Source organism: Drosophila nasuta, chromosome 2L (genome assembly GCF_023558535.2).
Source record: "Drosophila nasuta strain 15112-1781.00 chromosome 2L, ASM2355853v1, whole genome shotgun sequence".
In the NCBI taxonomy this organism is placed as follows: domain Eukaryota; kingdom Metazoa; phylum Arthropoda; class Insecta; order Diptera; family Drosophilidae; genus Drosophila; species Drosophila nasuta.
Genome location: NC_083455.1, coordinates 12,998,537 through 13,018,659, shown reverse-complemented (window position 1 = coordinate 13,018,659; position 20,123 = coordinate 12,998,537). Strand labels below are relative to the sequence as shown.

At 37.1% G+C, this 20,123-nt stretch overlaps 2 protein-coding genes across 2 annotated transcripts in view; both read right to left on the bottom strand.

Moving 5' to 3' along the window:
• The window catches only part of LOC132792027 (mucin-5AC), a 37,986-nt gene extending 31,077 nt beyond the window's left edge, over positions 1–6,909 (bottom strand). The window contains exon 1 of the mRNA XM_060801228.1: positions 6,504–6,909. The gene's annotated coding sequence lies outside the window, so the exon portion shown is untranslated. The remainder of the gene's footprint in view (positions 1–6,503) is intronic.
• A 3,983-nt stretch (positions 6,910–10,892) lies between these two features.
• Positions 10,893–20,123, bottom strand: part of LOC132783763 (nitric oxide synthase) — a 37,942-nt gene continuing 28,711 nt past the window's right edge. Inside the window, 6 exon segments of the mRNA XM_060789122.1 lie at positions 10,893–11,879; positions 13,569–13,635; positions 14,155–14,279; positions 14,472–14,546; positions 14,548–15,615; positions 15,672–16,011. Coding sequence (XP_060645105.1) covers positions 11,772–11,879; positions 13,569–13,635; positions 14,155–14,279; positions 14,472–14,546; positions 14,548–15,615; positions 15,672–16,011 — 1,783 coding nt within the window. The 3' untranslated portion in view covers positions 10,893–11,771.

Sequence of the window (20,123 nt, the reverse complement as noted above, 5' to 3'; positions counted from 1 at the left end):
AAACTGTCGGCGGCTGCTGGCCATTTGGGCCCATTGGATTTTCATGGCTCTTTCGGTTATCATTATTGTTATTGCCGATACACCGAGAGTGTGTTTGCTTGGCTGTTATCGTATGTATTTTCCGAAACTTGAATATTTCAATGCTGACTAACTAAATGGCGCCGCACAGTCGCGTAATTAGTTGCGCAATTTGCCCGCTTTTGGGTCCGTCAATCAGTCAGTCAGTTAGTCGGTTAGTCAGTCACTGATCTTAGTTAGCATCAGTCGCCATCAGACAGGTGATCTAAGCCGACCTGAGTTGACAGAATTGACAAATTCCGAATAACATTTGCCAAAAATAAAACACATCATTTGTTTCGGTCATTCTCAAACAAATTAATTTGAATGCTTGTTTGTTCGTTCTGTCCGTCTGTTCGATCGTTCGTTCATTCATTCCACCCATTCCATCCATTCATCCATTCATTTATTTATTTGTTATTATTAATGCTGATGTCTTCGTGCGCTTTATTATGATTTTAATTTTTGTGTTCACTTTTAATAATAAGACAACAAAATCCACATGCAAACTGGTTCTCTGACCAAAAAAGATAAACAACTCGAGAAACACTTGTGAAATTCTCGCGCTGCGCTGCCAACACTAAAAAAATTAAAGAGTAAATAATTTTAAATTTAAAAAAAAAAAACGTCATGTAAATGCGGCTTTTCTGTTGAAATTCACAATATTTGATCGTGCATCTGTAGCTGAAGCTGAAGTTAAAGCTAAAGCTGTTTTCTGTTTTCTCCGCAATGTCGTCAATGGGCCGCAGATGCGTCAGCAAAGCTGCCTCAAAGTGTCAACGGAAATGCGATAAAGTTCCCCACAGCAACAGCAACAGCAACAACAATCTCAATAACAGCCATTGCAAATTTCCTAGATACGAGGAAAAGGTGCGTCAGTGCTTTGGTTAACCCATTAATATTTTACTCTTTAGTTGAAAGATTTTGGCCTCGCATCATGAGTTAACTGATTTCCCATTGCGATCAAATTGCGGCGTTCAAATTAAATGTCGCTCCAAATTGGTTCCATAATAATAAAGATTTAATTTCAAATATTTTTAATGAACGCCAGAGAAAGCCAATGAGTAATCCCAAAATCCCACTCAGTGCTATAAATTTTGAGTTAATTTCAGTGCAGAACATACAAACAAATTTAATTGCAATATATAATTTTGTGTACGGATATTTATTTTAGAATACTGCGTTTTCTTTTTGAGACAAAGATAAAGATACTTTCAACATATATTGAAGAAGTATTTATATCTTATATAGCATAATTTTATGTGTGTTATTCTTTCGAGAATATGATCAAATATTTGAACATATGTGAATTTTTAGCATTAAGGTATTTAAATGTAATAAGTGTAGTACTTATGATGATCTACGTTTTAACACTATTTTGCTACCCATATTAAGGAGGAAATAAGCGCGAATAATTGTGCTTTAATTAAGCTTCTGTGTAATTGCTACCTGTGTCTTCAGTTACAAGCTAAATGAGAAATTTTAACTACCCTGCGGGCGTGTATGGCTGTTTAAATTTATGGTCGTCGAATCCGCTTGTCAATGGACTATTTAATTTGAATACTACTCGCATGCGAGCGAGAGGAAATAAAAATATCAAAATGAAACACAAATCAAAAGTATATCTCGTTGTGTACATATTGGGGAACTTGGACTGAGGCTGGGCAATACAGTTTTTGGTAACATCAGCGTCGTTTATTTTGTTTTCATTAAAAGTTTTGCATTTATTTGGACAACTGCGACAACAGTCAGTCAGTCAAACAGTCAGTCAGTCACTCAGTCTGTCAGCCAGTTCATTCGGTCAGTCAACAAGTTTTTTCTTTTTAGTATAGAATATACATTTATTTACGCAGCAGCACTTTGAAACGAGAGATGAAATGCATAATATAAAACATTCCAAATCATACGGTCTTTTTAACGGTTCTCTAATGTCTTTTTTGCGCATTTCATTTTCTCCAAAAAATCTATAAAATTCGTAATCTCTTAACCGAAATAATTAATTTTATATTTCGTAACATCGCTTTGGTTTATTTTTAAAAATCACCTCGAAAGCGCATGGCGTAAAAAATTTGCTATTGTTTTCATTTTTGCTTTATTTGGCGAAACTTTTTGTTTTTGGACGTTTTCCGATGAAATAAAAGATTTCCTGGTAAATCAATAGTTGGAGAATTTAACAATTCATTGTTAATAATCGCATTTAATACGTTTAACAACTGCGTATCTATTTAATTATTCCACTTTATTTCGGCTTGTTGCTATTTGTTTTTTGGCTTTTTTTGGTGGGGAGGAACTGCAGTCAAATTGCATTAATTTTCTTGCTCACATGCTACGAATATTTAATTATGCATTTAATTATAAACATATTTTTGCACGCGCAATTTAACAAAATTTTGCAACAATTGTATGAAATTTGTTGATTTTCTAGCGCTATGCTGTGCCTGTGTTATTCGACAGCGTGTGTTTCGAATACATATAATCATACCCTGTAGGGTGAATGATAGATCGGTAAATTGGGTATTTTAAGAAGCTTATTTCTTTGAATTATAAATGAGTTAATATCCCTAACAAATCACCTCAAGTATCTATATAAAATATCTTGTTAAATGTGACAAATCTTTTAAGAACTTTACAGCGTAACTTTGCGTCGACTTAACTAGAGCACAGCGCAGTTATTTGTTTTTCTTGTATCAGGTAATTGAGATAATAGTGTAAGGTGTGGCGTGTCGAGGGCGAGAGTGCTGTTCGCTGTCCGACTGTTTTCAACTTAATTAAAGCCCAACAAATATTGCAAATATTGAGGTGGCTATTGAGCATGCATGACATGTATCTGTCAGATACTTTTCACAACTAACTACTATGTACTACAACAACAACAACAAAGTGGCGAGCGAAGAGGGCAGCAAAAGTTTTGTCGCGAAATTCGCAACGCGAATTCAAATTCAAAACATTTGCGTTTCATTCATAAAATTCAAAACATATTTTTTTTTGCGTTTTTTCGATTTTTTTTTTCGATTTTTTTGCTTTACTAATGTTGCCTCTGCACCAGTTTAAATGGGTCCACGTGCCGGGCTTGTGGGCGAGGTTGGGTGAGGCTTCTACGGATTGCGATTGGGGGCTTTAGCTTTAGCTTTTTGCTTGTTGCTTATTGGACTGGCAAATGTGCTGTGTTCGGTAATGAGCGCTGTTAAAATGCGTTAAATGATTATATTTCTTTTTTCTTTCTTCTCTGTTTTGTTTTACACTCTTTTTCTCTCACTCTCGCTTAGTCTCTCTCTCTCTCTCTCTCTGCTTTTAACTTCTTTTGTGTCTGCGTGTTGCTTGCCACTTTTGCAGCAACTTGCCAATTTCTGCGATTTTGCCTCTTCATTTTTTGTTTTTCATATTTGCCTATGAATGAAGTTTATTTATTGTGGTAACGGCTATTTGTTTTTGCTTTTTGTTTCTTGTGTGCTTCTTCTGCTTATTTTTCTTCTACCTCTTTCGTTGCTGCGACCAAAAGACAAAACGCATTTTTCTCTTTTTGGTGCGCAGGAAGTTTTATGGCGACAGGTGGAAGACACGATGCGACGTCATAGACATTTGCAAGCCGCTTTGGCCAACGAAATGAGTAGTCCAAAAGGTCGGACTAGTGAATTGGAAAAGCGGCTAAGAGATTGCCTTTGCTGGAGCTCAATATCAGCAAAGATACACTCAAAGAGTCGATAGAGCAATGTTTGCTTTGGATTGTTTTCCAACAAAATTCTATTTAACATCTCTTGCTTCGTTTCTTATTTGATATAATTTGAATTTGCTGTCAAACGTTTTTCAAAATTTCTTAAATATCTTTAGCTATCGTTTCGATTGTCTCTTTCACCGCACACGTGAAAGATATTTCAAGTCGTCAAACTATCACATAAAATATGAGGAGAAAAAGAAAAAAACAAAATAATAAGCAGAAACCCGCCAGTTGGAAGCATTTGTGCTTAATCTCACGTAACAGAGAAATAATTATAAAGCGCCATATACAACATCATACCATCCATCCATCATCTTTCCACTAAGTATGCGGAGAGTACAAAAGACACACTTCTTCGCCAACAAAAGTCAACAAGAGTTTTGCTGAAGAGGCAACCACAGAAAAAAATAACGCAGAAAAAACAGTAAATTATCTAAGCGGTCTATCCTTAACCTTGAACTTGCCATTTTGGCCATTAGCGCAACAAAGTTAATCACTTGAATCAACGCAAATTAACGAAATCAACAAGCTAGGAAGAATTACAATGAAAACAAGTACACGAAAATATCACAAAATACTAAAGCGAGATCAACGAGAATCGACGCTTGAGATATTGTGCAATCAAAAGTGTGATACGAGTATTTTTTGCACATTTCTCTGACCAAACAAATGGAAGTGTGTGTGTGGCTGTGGCTAAAAAAAGATTTTGAATACAAAAACAGATTTGTATACACAAGCTTGAAATTAACACGCTTGTTATCAGAGACACAAGCGGGCCAAAATGAAAAAAAAAGTGGAGAAAAAAAGCTATACAACTAGTATATCAAAAGTGGATGCATGTGTGTGTGTGTGCTTCGACTATATGTAGATCCACAAGCCATGGCTAAAAGGCGGAGACAGCGATGGTGACACGCGCAATGTTGGCGGCGGCTTCGTGTGTCAATTTGGCATGACATTTGTAGTTGTAGTTGTACTTGTATTTGTGTTGCTTACTGCCAGTAACAACAACAACAACAACAATGCCATTAAGCTCAATGTTTTATTATCTATACACTTCAGCCTACAATGGAAAAAACAATGAGTCCAACAAAAATGAAAATGAAAAAAGATTTGTGACAAGTAGCAATGAACCTTGTAAGGTCTCGGCTGCTGCTTCTGTTGCTGTTCATATGCTACTCATATGTTTAGACACTTAGTACTCATCGTGCTATTATTCCTCATTGGGTGCACATAATAAATCTTATAAATTTTTAATATATTTCAAGTGCTTGTAAAGCGCTGACAGACCGACTGACAGACGGCATCAATTCATTTTGAAATTTAGATAATATTTATTGCGACTCTTCAAGTGCATTTCAAGTGTGTCAAATGCGAGTACAATGACAATTGTAATTGCCGCTTAGCTGGTCATTGATAGGGTCAAACATCTTTCAATTGCTGTCTTCAATATAATTTTAATTTTTTGAACTTCAACATGGAAATGTCTTTATTCAAAATACTACAAAAGTTTTCCTATGATCATTTAATTTTGATTTCACATAAATTAATAAAAATAAAATAAGTAACAGAAATTTAAGATCTTATAGTGTTGATATACTGAATTATTTAATAAATTAATAAATCAGTAACATATATCTAAAGTATCTATAAAAGATAATGTTTTATTTATTCAATTTATTATATTAAATTTTATATTATTTATATTTTATTATAAATATTGATAGTACTCAAAAATATGTTCATATTTTATAAATACAATTTCATTATTAATCAATATACAAAAACTGCAAGTAATTGCATTTTTCGTTCAATCGATCTCTTTTTTAACTATTTTATTCGAAATTCTACTGAGGTTTATTTTTGATTGTATTTAATTTCTATTTAGCATAGATTGAATAAATTTTATGTTATTTAATTCAGTATTTCCACTCTATGTGAACTTTTTCAATTCTTTTATTATAAATATTGGTATTACTCAAAAATATGTTTTCATTTAATCAATAGAAAACATTACAAACACTGTAAATAATCACAGTTCTGTTATTCGATCTTGATAAATAAAATATTTTAGTGTCTAGTTACGCAATAAAATACATAAACACCTGCAATTATTTCCAATTGATATTTCTTTCGTTTAATCAACAAAAAATCGCGTTTAAAGTGTAATAAAAACAAAGTTTAATTAAATGAGAAGCTAAAAAGTGCCCAGGTTTTTATGAAATAAATTAAATGCCATTTTTTCTTTTCGTTTTTTCTAAAACACTTTGAGCGAATTGTTCGAATTTTAATTTTCGTTGTTGTTTTAAATTGATTTGTTGCATTTTTAGCCAATCAATTGGAATTTTACGGGCATTAAACTGCAGTCAATTTGTAAATTTATATTATACAAAAAATGCTATATCATAATTTGATGTGCAGTCGGATTTTCCCCCCGCCTCCCCTGCTTTGTGTCTGCGCTGCTAGGCGAAACAATTTATTGTTCAATAATTTCACTCTTGGCAACCAAAATCAACAATCAACAACTTTGCATTAGTTTTGTTGTTGGAGTTGCAATGCATAATAAATGTCGTGCTGTTTGTTGTTACCAACTCTCAGACAGCGAGACAGACCAACAAACACACACACACACATAGACCCTCACACACACACACACGCTATGGGGGCAACAAAATATTTCGCGCTTTTTCGTATGTGGTGCGCAATGGGCTAAAATATTTTCTGATTAACGTACTTAGTTGTGGTTGCTGCTGCTGCTGCTGCTGTTGGTGTTGCTGCCGTCGTGGTTGTTGTTGTTAATGTTGCTATTATTATTGCTGCTGCTGATGTTGTTGTTATTATTGTTGCCGATGATGGTCGCTTGGTCCGCCCATTGGCTTTAACACGTTTCTTTGCGTTTTCTTTTGCGTTTTGTGTTTTTAGTGCTTTTCCAATTTCTTATTCATTTCATGTCTGCACAACGCGCTCATACACACAGACACAGACACACACACACATAAACGCAAACACTCACACACGCACACAATGACAAAACACTTGAACACACGCTCAGTATATTAACTTAGCGAGTACGCACTGTGGCTGAGCTTTTGCTTTTGATTTTGATTTTTCAACCGCGCCGCCAACGTTGAGCGCTCGAAATCTCGTTACTAACTAAAATAAACGACGCGAGGCGCGCAGCCAAACTGAAAACAACAACAGCAGCAGCAGCAGCAGCTACAACAACTACTACTACGGCAACAGCAGCAGCTACAGCAACAGCAACAACACAACGTTGTCGCAGCGACGTCGACGTCAGGCGTTTTGCGTTTGTGTTGTTGCTGTCGGTAACTAAAACAGACACTCAGCCAAACTAAGTAAGCCCGCTCTCACACGCATACACACATGCATGTCACACACACACATACAAACACACAGACAGTCAGAGACTCATGCATAAATGCTCATGAGCGCGACTTTGGCTCGAGCGCAAGTTCAAGTCGCAATGTTAGCTTGAGCCGGCTGCGACGCCAGCAACTAACTTAGTTCGAGTATGCGCATTTATGCACTCTGTTTGTAGCGTTCTTAAAGCTAGAATCAGACGAAAATATAGAATATGCTATATTTTATTATTAAGGTGCAAAGTGCGCCATTAAGTTAAGTAAATTCTTATTCAGCTCGGAAATAATAATAATTTGGAATTCAGTTGTCGAAATGATATTTTACTTAAAATAAAACAATCAACAGATATTTTTCATTTAGCTTCAGATACATTGTCCGATGTGAAAAACTTTATTCTCGAGATGAATAATATAATAAAAGTATTGTTTGATGTGAAATATTAAGAAGAAAAATTCTCATTCTATCAAATAAAACGAATATCAGTAAACTTTTTTTTGCTTGGAGGCACAGCAAATATTATTTTCGAGTCAATTTAAAATAAAATAAATTATAAAAAATTCCATAGAATTTTTTTCATTATTTCTAAAAACATTTCTTCATTACGAGGTATTTTCGGATATTAGTTTGAAATGATTAAAATGAATAAAATTATATTTAATATTTTTTTTTAATTTAATGTGTCTTAAAAAGTTGGGCATTTAAATATTTATAATATTCTGCATAATTTTTAAATTATTTATAATAATGATATAATTTTTTTGATTGCCATTACTATTACAAATGCATTAAAAATATTTCATTTATGGGTCTATATAAAGTTGATTATTAATTGAAATAGCTATAATTGGAACTCAAATAAAAGAGCATGCAAGCTTCATTGTAATGAAGTCGGCTTCATTCTGCTTGACGACAAGTTCGAAGCGAACTTCAAGCTGAGCTCGCGCAAAACTTTAGCCGGCTATAAAGTTGTTGTTGCGATTGTTGAAGCTTGGTTGCTGCTGCTGCACTTGTTGTTGTTGCTGCGGCTGAAATTGGCAATGTTGCTTTGTGGCGTTGGCAACATGTTGCTTCCGCTCTGTTGTCCCAACAAATTTATTTAATTTACATTTTTCATTTTTTATTTCAGTCTACTGCTTCGCGTGGCTTTTGCATATTTTGCGTTTCGTTTGAGAATTAAAAATTCCGATTTTTTTTTCTACCTCTCTCTCAGCTCTTTCTTCTCTCTGCACATTTTTTGTTGTTGTCAAAGCTGTTGTCTGTCTTTGGGTGTATTGAATGTGCGGCCGGTCGACTAGGCTTGTGGTTGCTTATTGTTATTGTTGCTTCTCCTGCAACAACGTGGGTTATTTTTGTTGCCGTCTTTGGCTGTTGGCCAGCGGCAGTTGTTGCTGCTGCTGCTGCTGCTATGTTGCTGTTGTTGCTGTTGATGACGTCTAATTTTGAGCCGAACTCGTTTGCTTACTCACACACGAAATTATGTCAGGAATGTTGGCAGGCGGCGTCGGCTGTTGTTGTTGCTTTTGTTATTATTACTGGCATGCGTTGAAAGTCGGTGATTAATTTTGTGAGAGCAAAAGCCGGTTAGCTTATTTTTTTTTTTTTTTTTTGGTTTACCAGACGCGTGCCAAAGGTGAATTCTTTTAATACCCTACAGCTTGGGAGTCTGGGTATGCTACAATGATGTAACACAAGGTGAAATGTTTGATTAAATTAAATCGGAGGCAGACTTGATTTCGTTTCACTTGTTTTTCTTTTCTTAAAGATTACTTTAAGTGAATTGTCTTTTATTTTTATTTAAAATAAATTACTATTAACATACAGGTTGAAAGACTCTTATTTTATTGAAGTTCTTTACACTATATTTAACTCAATTTAAATCTGAAATCTTGCGTTGCATTTCGCAACAAACACGTGTCGTTGACTAATCACAAAACCTTTGATTAATTTGCAACAACTTTGATTAATCATCAATTTAATTTCCAGTTCTAGTTTCCAAGTAATAAATGAAAAAAAAACATTAAAAGATCGCGCGATTTGGGTTTTTTGAACCCCCCGTTGAAGCCATTGACTTTAGCTTAATGTACTTTTGTGTTAACTGCAATTTTGTTAATTTCATTTCAATTGAATTCTGTTATAATCAGCATGTTGAGGTCTTGGTAACCATGTCATTTAGCACCACGTTCCCCGTATCAATTCCAAAACTAAGCAAAAATCCCCTCAAAAAAAGAAGCTTCTACCTAGAACAGCAAATTTCCGCGATATTCAAAACTTTAAACCACGAGCTCAGACGTTTTGGCCACGCGACTTCAAAAATTCAGCAGAAAAAGTAACGATATCTTTTTTTTTGTTAATTAATATTGCAAGCTAAGTATTTTTATTGATCAGAAATTAAAGGTTAGCGCATGAAAGAATTATTTGTTACTCATTTCAGGCTTTTGTTGCACAACTTTTGAAATATTGCTTGAATTGGCAATATGTATGAAACTAGAACGCAGAAGGCTCGGCTTATATGAAATTGATGATAGGATTACGTAAGCCATTAATAAAATATTTTGCAAAAATTGTAATACATACCAAATGTATTATAAAAGAGAGGTTGTAAATTTAATTTTGAAAGCACATGAAAAAGTAAAAAAATGTAGACAGGAAATCGAAATGTCTAAACGAATTTCTATTTATTGCAATGAATTTCTGATTACTTCAATTTCACATTTTTCATAGTATTCTACATTTGCTGTTTATAAAAACAATCTGCAGTCTCTTTGAAATGCAGTTGGCGACAGTTTAGGCTTTTCATTTGTCTGCTTGTGACATCTGCCAAACTGCCTCGACGCAACCGTGAAATATGAGATGATTTTCAAGAGATACGCGCCACAGAAAATCCAAACGTCAATCAGAAGTCAAACCGCGACTGCTGAATAAAATTGCAATTTCCGTAAAAACCAAATACAGCAGCAACATCAACAACACAAAACAACAAAAAATGAAAGAAAGTTCTTCAACTCAATTTGAGCATTGAAATCAGATACACAAACGGAATGGCCAGGAAGCGAATTGGAAACCTATCTAAGGTGGCAGCCCTTTGGCAAACTCTGTAAATGCCATTAGAGACCAGATGATAATGATGATGTTGAAGACTATGATGACTATTGGGTAGCCAGTTTCGCGTGATGTTCTTTTTAGTTTAATCTTAACACATTGACAACCGCAAAACACGAGAGACAAACGTCGAGTTGTTGGTTAGACAATGGAATGTTGGCGCAGCCGCAAATTGAGAATTGATAGCACATAGAATAGATGTAATATTTTTTTCTTTATAAATATAGTCATACTAAGCGAGTGCAATGTAAACAAAGTGCGGAAGCCACAGATGAGGAAAATTAATATGAATTTGGTTTTAGTTTGGCATTGGCAACAGCGTATTGTTATTATACGCTAAAGGTATTCATCGTAATGGGGAAATTCGTATTTTTTCTCTCTTCATTTGAATTTCATCATACTTACGCAGATGCTGATTGAGGACTTTCGAGTCTCTTTTATTTACCTAATAAATTGCATTTTATGCAAAATTTACTTCGTTGACGCGAAAATCGCAACATTCAATTGGCGAGTTCCATTCAAATTAAGCCGCTTAGCCGACGTCAATGGCAAGTTTTCCTCTTGGCCATGGCGATTACTTTGGCTTTGACTGCAGTAAATTGGAAATTGAATTGAAATTGCATTGGACTTAAGACGATTGCTGTTTGATTTGTTGCAGTAGATTTGATTTATTGAAATATATATATTTATAGTTTTTATATTTAAACATTTAGATTTTTAAATTTTGATTTTTTTTGTTGTTTTTGGTTTTTTGGTTTGTACATTAAGTCGAGAGTTTTAATAAACTTGTGAGTAGTGTTTGCATTTTTGTTTGCATTTGATATTCATACTGTAGTGAATAAAGCTTTAACTTTTAAATTGCATTTACAATTATGACTAAGAGAAATAACAATACCGTTTTTTTGTTGTTTTATAATTTGAATATTTTTGTATGCCGTCGAAGGAGATCTCACAAAAATAATGAATAACAACTTTAAAGAATATTCGATTAGTCAATTTACTGACAGACTAACAACGATTTACTAGGCGAAAGATCAGTCGAATATCGAATGAGTGCATAAGTAAATTTAATTATAATTATGTTTAAATATTCTGGACAATCGAAAATACTTTATTCTTTACTCTTTAATTATTATTAGGGTAAATTCAACACAATTTGTTTACTTATCGGGTAATAATTCCTCGCAAATAATTTAATGAATTTACAGTATGAAGTTGATAAGTTTTCGTTTGGGCAAGCGGTGGGTAGACTGTTATTCAAAATATATTGCATTTAATTGGAGTTATTGCTTGTGTTAATATTATCATATAAATTTGAATATACGTTAAATTCGAAACGAAACAAAACTACAAAAGATTCGTTAGTTAAATAAGTTGAATCTGCATTAATTATTGTTTGCATAATACTTTATGTATTCACATCACTTGCACAAATAGTTCAAAGTAAACTCATTTTATTCTTGGTTTGTGTCGGTTTAAGTAAGTTGAGTTGAGTTGAGATATTCATGTGATGCCCTTTTTACTATGGCTGCGATGCCATGCGAATCCTTGCGGTGGCACGTGACTTTGTGTGAATCTCGGCTGTGCGCAGCGTGATGCCAAAGATGTCCTCATGATACCGGTTCTCGTCCTGTGTGTGCGCGTATGTGCAACATAAACACAAAACACACACACACACGAGTATATAAAGAAAAAAGAAAGTAAAGTAAAGAAAAGTTACAAAAAGTGGCAGACGCAATAAAATTGTAAACGTCATCATATTTGTGGCTGTCAAAGAGGGGCAAACAAAACCAAAGCTGGCAAAAATAAACACAGCGGTGGAAAGTAGTTTTGCAAAAGCATATGTGCTGGCAGACACCCTATAGTTTTCATATGATTTTAACTTGTAAACAACTTGATTTACAGCAAACAACTCTTTGTTAAACATTGCTAATAAATTAAAGGCTTGATTTGAACACTTTAAACACAGCAAATTGAAATATTTGTTTTCAGTGAATTTGTGATTCATTTCCTGTGAAATTATCGTTTGATTAATTAAGTGAAAACTTCAAATATTTCAAGTATAATTAACAAGTGTTATGCTAATAAATTAAGTGATGCTCTTATAACACTTTTTATACCCGCTACCCATAGGGTAGAAGGGTATTATAACTTTGTGCCGGCAGGAAATGTATGTAACAGGTAGAAGGAGGCATCTCCGACCCTATAAAGTATATATATTCTTGATCAGCGTTAACAGCCGAGACGATCTAGCCATGTCCGTCTGTCCGTCTGTCCGTCTGTGTGTCTGTCCGTCCGTCCATATGAACACCTAGATCTCAGAGACTATAAGAGATAGAGCTATAATTTTTTTTCGACAGCATTTGATATGTTTGCACGCAGATCAAGTTTGTTTCAAATTTTTGCCACGCCCACTTCCGCCCCCGAAAATCAAAAAAATCGAATAACAAGCGTAATTTTAAAGTTAGAGTTGCGAATTTTGGTATATATAATAATAACTATAGTAGTTATGATTCCTGAAAATTTGGTTGCAATCAGATGAAAATTGTCGAAGTTATTAAAGAAATACTTTTGTATGGGCAAACACGTCTACTTACTAGGGTTGTTGCTTTAGATGACAATCTGGTATATTGTGCCGTCTATGGTATATTTTGAATGCGGTACTATATCAATATACCAAATATACTATTTGGTATATTTTTAGTATTTTTGCAGTATATTCGGTATATTTTGAGAAAATTATCGCAAAATATATTTCTTTTATTCAAAATGGGTAGCGGGTATCTCACAGTCGAGTGCACTCGACTGTAGCTTTCTTACTTGTTTTTTATAATTTCACGCTAAATTATGGAATGTCGCTGACAATTCATTTGTATTCAAATTAAATTGTAATGTATTTTAAAATATCTACAATCATTTAAGTGTTATCTTTCCATGTAAATAAACAGACTGCAACGTATTTAATTTCTTGCCTATATTCCCTATATATAAAATGTGAATTGCTGCTAAATTTCATAAACTTCATTCAACTAAACCTCACTACAGGGTATCTGCCACAAAGCAGCTGTAACTGTCGACAAGCGTTTGCATTTTTTATGGAACTTGGCATTTATGCAGCAAGAGGAGCTGCAAACAGCCGGCTAAGTTGTGCCCGCAGGCAGTCTACTCTCTTATTCCTCTTCGCTCTTCGCTCTCCTGTGGGTAGGTCAAATAAAAAAGCGCATACGCCGCGTGTGCTGACGGAAATGCAATGCACACACACACAGAGTTCCTTAAACGCTGTGCAGTAAAAGTTTGCTTTAGTGTCGCGGATACTTACGCGTAATGTGAGCAAAAATGTCTCAACTTCAGCCTCGCTCTTCTGCTCCTTGCCGGCAATGCATTTCCTTTAAAGAGAAAATAACAAAACAAATTAGTATCAGCCTTTGTGAATTAAAGTTCTTAGTTCTGCAATGACACATAATTAAGCTGGGATAATTAGTACTACAGTTCAGAGTAAAAGAGCAGTTCAGGTAGATAAATCCAGCTATTGCCAGAAGGAATACTAATTAACATAAACCGCTTAAGCTTAACATGGCGAGTGCTCAATGAAGAGAGAGAGCAAAGAGCACTAGTTGTTACAAAAGGCACAAGCTTTTTGTGTTCATATGCTATCGCTTAGTGGGCAGACAGGAAGACCGTTTGCCCTCACATTATGTTTCCCTTTTGGCACACAATAATGCACGTAATCAACGAGAGAAAAAAAGGAAAGAAAAGAAAAAAGTCAAACGACCACAGAGCATTTGAAAATAAATTCCCAGCAGAGCGACGCCCCCTCAGGCTACGCCCACCACAGCACACACAAAGGCAATCAAGCTCAAAACACTACTAAACGAAACTACAACTGAACTAAACTCGTAACTCACCTGATGGTCTGGTAAACATGCTCGGCCATTGTGACATCGCCACACACATAGACATGTCCCCGCTGCAGCACAATCAAATTGTACAACGAATCAAATTCCTGCTCAATCAGATCCTGAACATATGTCTGCAAAAACGAAAGCCAAAGCAATATAAGAGAAAAATACTGCTATAAAATGACTGTCAAGCTGGTTTGAAACAAATGTTAGTTTAGGCCAAAAAAACAATTGACCAAAAAATAAAGTTCTGTGGACTAAAAGTTCAATGTCAAAGTGGTTTGTTATTGAATACCCACCTGTCGTATACGCTATTCACTTACCTTGGGAATGTCGGACTCGCGGGACAAAGCGAGAAATACACGATCCAGTATTTGATCCTGCAACAGTTGCGTTTTTTTCCTCGGCATACAAGTCCACATCACGATTGCGACAGCCAAAGAATAGCCAGACTTTAGGCAGCGCCATTGTCGTATCCACTTCGCGCAGCACTTGAAACTCTTGCCAGAAGGAGCGAAAGGGCGCAATTCCCGTGCCAGGACCAATCAAAACCACCGGACAACTGCGATCGGTGGGCAAATGGAAGCCCAAAGCGCTGCGCACAAACATGAAGAGCTCATCATTCGAACGCAAGCTTGCCAAATAGTTGGAGCAGACACCAAAACGTTCATCGCCCTGGCCATCTTCGCTGCGATACTTGACAATGGCCACAGTTAGATGGATCTCATCGCTAACTCGCCGTGGCGAGGATGAAATCGAATAGAAACGCGGCTGCAGCGGCGTCAAATGGGCGAGCACCAACGATGCTGGTGGACGGCAAGAGGGAAACTCCTCGAGCACGTCGAGTAGATGAGGCAGACGCCAGTGCCGCCAATCCTCATAGGCCGATGAGTCCGTGACCAACAACTCCAGACGCTCCTTGTCCGCATTGTCATCACAGAAGCCCGCTAGCAGCGTGAGCAGCTGCCTCGAAGGGGGCGTCGTCAGGTCAAAGAAACGCGCAAGCAGATTACGTAAAGTATCGGCTGGTATTTTATCATGCGGCTCCCAGCACTTGAAGATGCCATTCGATGTTTGCTTCTCTTTGAGCAGCTGCAATTGCAGCACTTCGTCAGGATTCTCCACGCCCACCAGACGTCCCAACAGCCCCTCGACAAGCGGCGAGCGATTCGCCGGAAAGATGCCCACATGATCACCTGGTTCGTACTCGAGTCCAGGTGCACAAATCTCCAGCAGCATCGTAGTCTTGGCACCCTCGCTCAACTTGGTTAGATTGTGTGGTTGTGCCTTGATCTTGCAGCAATGCACCTTCTTATTGTGATACTTCGATAGAGCGCTGTCCAGCGATACCTTGCTCACCGAAGGTACCAGGCGCACTGTGTTCACCGTAAGCGATTCATTTTGCAGCGCCAACGAAGCATCCGACAAACTCTGATCCGGATCCAGGCAAAACGTTTCACAAGCCAGCTAAAGATTACTGAATTTATAGCATCAAATTGAGGACTTATTACAGCTAATCTTACCTTAAATACTTCTGGTGCCCATTTACGAAACGATTGCTCCTGGCCGCACATCTCATCGCCATAGGCAATCTTTAGCAATCGCTCACCACCCAATTCGCCCAGAATATTATCCACATACTGGCCAAAGGCGCAGAAATTCGGATAGGCCGAAGAGCCGAGGGCAAAGACAGCGAATCGGACATTCGAGAGCGGTCCAAAGGTCTCGTCGGTGAAGGTGTCCGAGGTGGAGCCGCGCAGCGAGTCCCAGCGATCGATTTTCTTGACTTGTTGCAGCGGCAGCTTCATAAAGTCCTGCCGAGAGCTGGCCTTCATGAAGGACTTGGAGGAGGTGACCCCCATGCTAATGATACACAGAGAGCAAAGATTGAGACGTTGTGTTTTCTGCCTGCCTCAGCTCAACATAAATTCGCACACAAAAAGGCGGCCGGAACAAAAGGCGTGGGGGCGTTATGCAACGACAAAGGCACAAAAGGGGACACGGCAAAGGAGGCAACAATAAAAGCAGAGATACAAAAGTGACAGCAAAACATTTATTACGCTTGTCATTTGATGTTGGCCAAGACAAAAAAATATATGTAAGTACGTAACGAACGCAGCCCAAAAATAAAATGAGCACAAGGCGAATGCTGGACTTGGGCTCTTCTCTCGACTGGCAAAGCAATTGCTAAAAAGCGTAATCATCCGCTCGTCAGCAGCTCGTCAAGAGCAGCAGCAGCAGCAGCTACAACTGAAACAGCATGTGGGGTTCCTTTGCCTGCAGCTACTCAAAGATGCCCACCATTCCCTTCCGCAAACGCGCTGAGTGATGATTCAACAATGAACAGTGGCAGTTTTTAAAGCAGCACAACAGATAGAGAACAAGAGCGAGGGAGATACTGAAATCCGCCTTGCAGCTACAAAATCCAGTTCAGACTTATCCACTATCCACTGCCAACTGCAGCTGGACTACAACTACGTTGTCCTCCTCCTTGTCCTGTGGCCTTGTCGTGGATAGCAAATGCGTTTAAAACTATTTGAGCTAGCTGCTCAGCTTGGCTTTGGGTCAAAGTTTATGGCTTTGGCGCGTCGTAAAAACCTGTTGGTTTTCTTACATAATCAGCTGCAAAGTGCGGCATCCTCCATCGCTCCATCGGACATCAGAGCAATGGAGAGCGTACAACTGGTAAGAGCTTGTTAACAGAATGTTGCACACAGCTGAGCGGACTTTAACTGGATGAACTATTGTTGAGGAATTTCGAGCTCACAACATATAGTTGCATTCAGCCTAAGGACTTTAACATAGCTCCTGTTACTATAAATTCATATTTGTAATAAGGTTATTATTTATAATTTGCTATATACGTTTTAAACCAATTTAAAGATCTAAATTTGCTTTTAGGGCATTAAAAATTATTTAACTACAAATAATTTGAAAGGATTTTCGTTTAAGTACTTGAATAGTTATTTTCGTTTTTACGTAATTTAATATAAATGAAATTATTTTAATATTTAAATTTCCATTCTTTAGTTCCATACCAATAATTTATAAATACAGCTTTTCTAAGTTCTTCATTTGAATCAGTCTCAATTTAATATTGACCAACAGCAATTTAAAATTAATTAAACTTCAATTTTATCCATCTTCTAAGTTTCTTTAATAATTTCGTAACACACGATAGAATTAATTTTAAGAATTCTAATAATTTTCTCAATTCTTTGCTTACAGTATTCTGCAAGCTTTGTGAGCTATCTGACACCACTGTGTCGCGAGCTCAATTTCAAGTGTAGCCCATGTGTAATTCATCAAGGTAGAAAAGCGTTGAGTTGCGAAGCTGCGTGTTGTGTGCTGCCTATCAACTTAATCGTAACAGCAACATTCCGAAAAACTACAACAGCAACAACATAGGAAAGAGCACATAAGCAATCCAGGTAACCAGACAGACAAACACAAACACATAGAAACTGTACGTGCAGACAGAGAGACAGACAGATAGAGAAACGACTCAGTGTTATCCTTGTTTTCATCTCGAATATCGCCTGAGGACCTCAGGAGCTGCTGTGCATTCGGCAACCCAAAAGTGCAGCTTGGCGTGAAAAGAGTGTCGTAATTTACAGCTATGACGGCAACAGCAGCAGCTAAACAACAACAAGAAATGGGCAGGTGGCAGAGCGCAACTGCTACAACAAAAAAGTACACGGAAAAGTAAACACGTAAAAGTAGCAAATTCAACTGCAGGCACTAAGAAGGCGGGGTAAGAAAGGGAAACGTAGACTGTAGCATAATTAAAACGCTAGCAAGCTGTACTGTAAATTGGCTGTGCCTCTTGCCTCAGCCTCAGCGTCAGCCACTTGCCACTTCCACCCACCAAGTTAAATCTCGTTGAGTGCCGAAAAGTAGGCAACACTTTTTTTTGCTCGACTTCTACTCAAGTCAAGTGGCCGTCGGACAAGTTGCACTCGTAATTATTCGCTGCACTTGAAAAGTGCTGTTCAAAAGTGTTGAAGCATTGTGTACTATATTTGGATTAATTATACCCTGCAAATCGCCAGTGCATAAAAGAAAGCCAATAAGCTAAGCTATTTGACTTTAAAACTCAGTGTTGCACTTTGCACTTTTTGACTGCAGTTTTGCATTCCATTTTGTAGCAAGTATTGCTATTTGGAGTGCCGTTAGCTGGTTCATTATGCAAAGTGGAGTAATTGCTACTCGAAAGCGAGAGAGGTACGAGGCATATCATCATAAAAACTATTATGACAGCAGATGCTGCTTCTACTAATGATGATGACGATGATGATGATTATGATGTCTAACTGGATGTTTGCTGGCTAAGTAGCACTTGTATGTTATGCTCAAGTAGCGGCAACGGCAACGGCAACAACGGCAGTTGCAGCTATCAGGATGCAGGATGCACACTCATACTCAGGCAATATTTCGTGTACGATATGGTGGCAGATAAGCAAACCTGTGCACTGTGTCACTTGAAAAGGACACTTACGGGCGTTGATGGCATAATAGACAGCAATTAAGTGAGTCACTTGAGCTGACAAACACACACACTCACACACAACAGCTGAGACACGAAACAAGGACAAAACACAGTGTCTGTCAAAAAGCAACGACCAGTTGAGCACTCGTAACTTGATGATTGTGCATTTTCGGGTCATAATGCACGATTAGTCGTCGAGCTCTTAATGTTTATTTAATGCTTTGCGTACACAATCAATATTTAGACCACAACTACTAATTTAATTAAACGCAATAATTGGTAAATTTACTTAAACCACACACAGCAATCGAAGATGATTTGAAGGAGAAATTGCATTAAATTCAACTTGAGTGCAGCAAGCTAAACTATTTTGTAAACTATTAAGCAAAACAAGTTGCGAAAACTTTTAATGGCAACAGCCCCAAAATCTTGCCACTTGCACTATGTATAACATGCGATGCGAGAGTCAAGAGTCTCAAGAGTGTCGAGTGCCGCTGCAAAGTTGCCACAAAATTTTGCGCATTCTTGACTTTAAAATGAAATCAATTGAGGCAAACAATTAACAGCCAAGCAATTTCCGAAGCGACAAACGCTCAAAGCACTCAATGAACCGGAAAAGAAGCCAACAAAATTGAGGGAAACTCGCATCTTACATCCCCTCCAAAAATCATCCGCAGGCGATGGAATCACTTCTCAAGCTTCTTATGTTGCTCATACGCAGCGTAAGCCGAGTAGCTTTGCTAATCTGTTGAGTGGAACATAATGAAATTGATATGGCATCTACGATAAATTATCGAGAATATATTGATATCTAATTGCCAGGCTAATGAGGAACGAAATTCGTTTGTGAGTAAATCAAATATGGACTGCTAATTAACGCTTTGATTTATTCTACTACTGCTGAAGAACAGACTTTTTCGACTTCTGAGAAACCCAAAACCAACGAAGCATAATACAATTTGAGATCTAATAAAAGCAATAATAAATCATATTAATTGGTTTATGCAGGCATCTCTTCAAGTGAGTCACGCTCAGCGACTTTTACTTTTACCATTGTTGTAATAAATACAAATTGTATAAACAAGCCTCAAAACAACAACAATAGGCTCACGCACATACACACACATGCTCAACAGTCTGGCGTGTATTAATTTTTTTTTTAATATATCAAAAAACATGAGCCGTGAGTTGGGGTAACATTTAAAGTCGCTAAGCGTCCTTTTCCAAGCAGCCGCAGGACATTTTTTTACTGTCGATGCTTATCATATTTTATTGAATTGCCAAATATACTAACACACTTACACACCGCACTCACACACGCACATACATCGACATATTAGTTGTGCGTGTGCGACGAGACAACGCATTCTTCATATGAATTTTCAATTTCGTCTTCAAGAACAACGTCCTTGTTTGGGTATAAATTTAGACATGTGTGTCTCACACACAGTGTGTTTGTGTGTATGTGTGTCTCTTCGGATGAGTG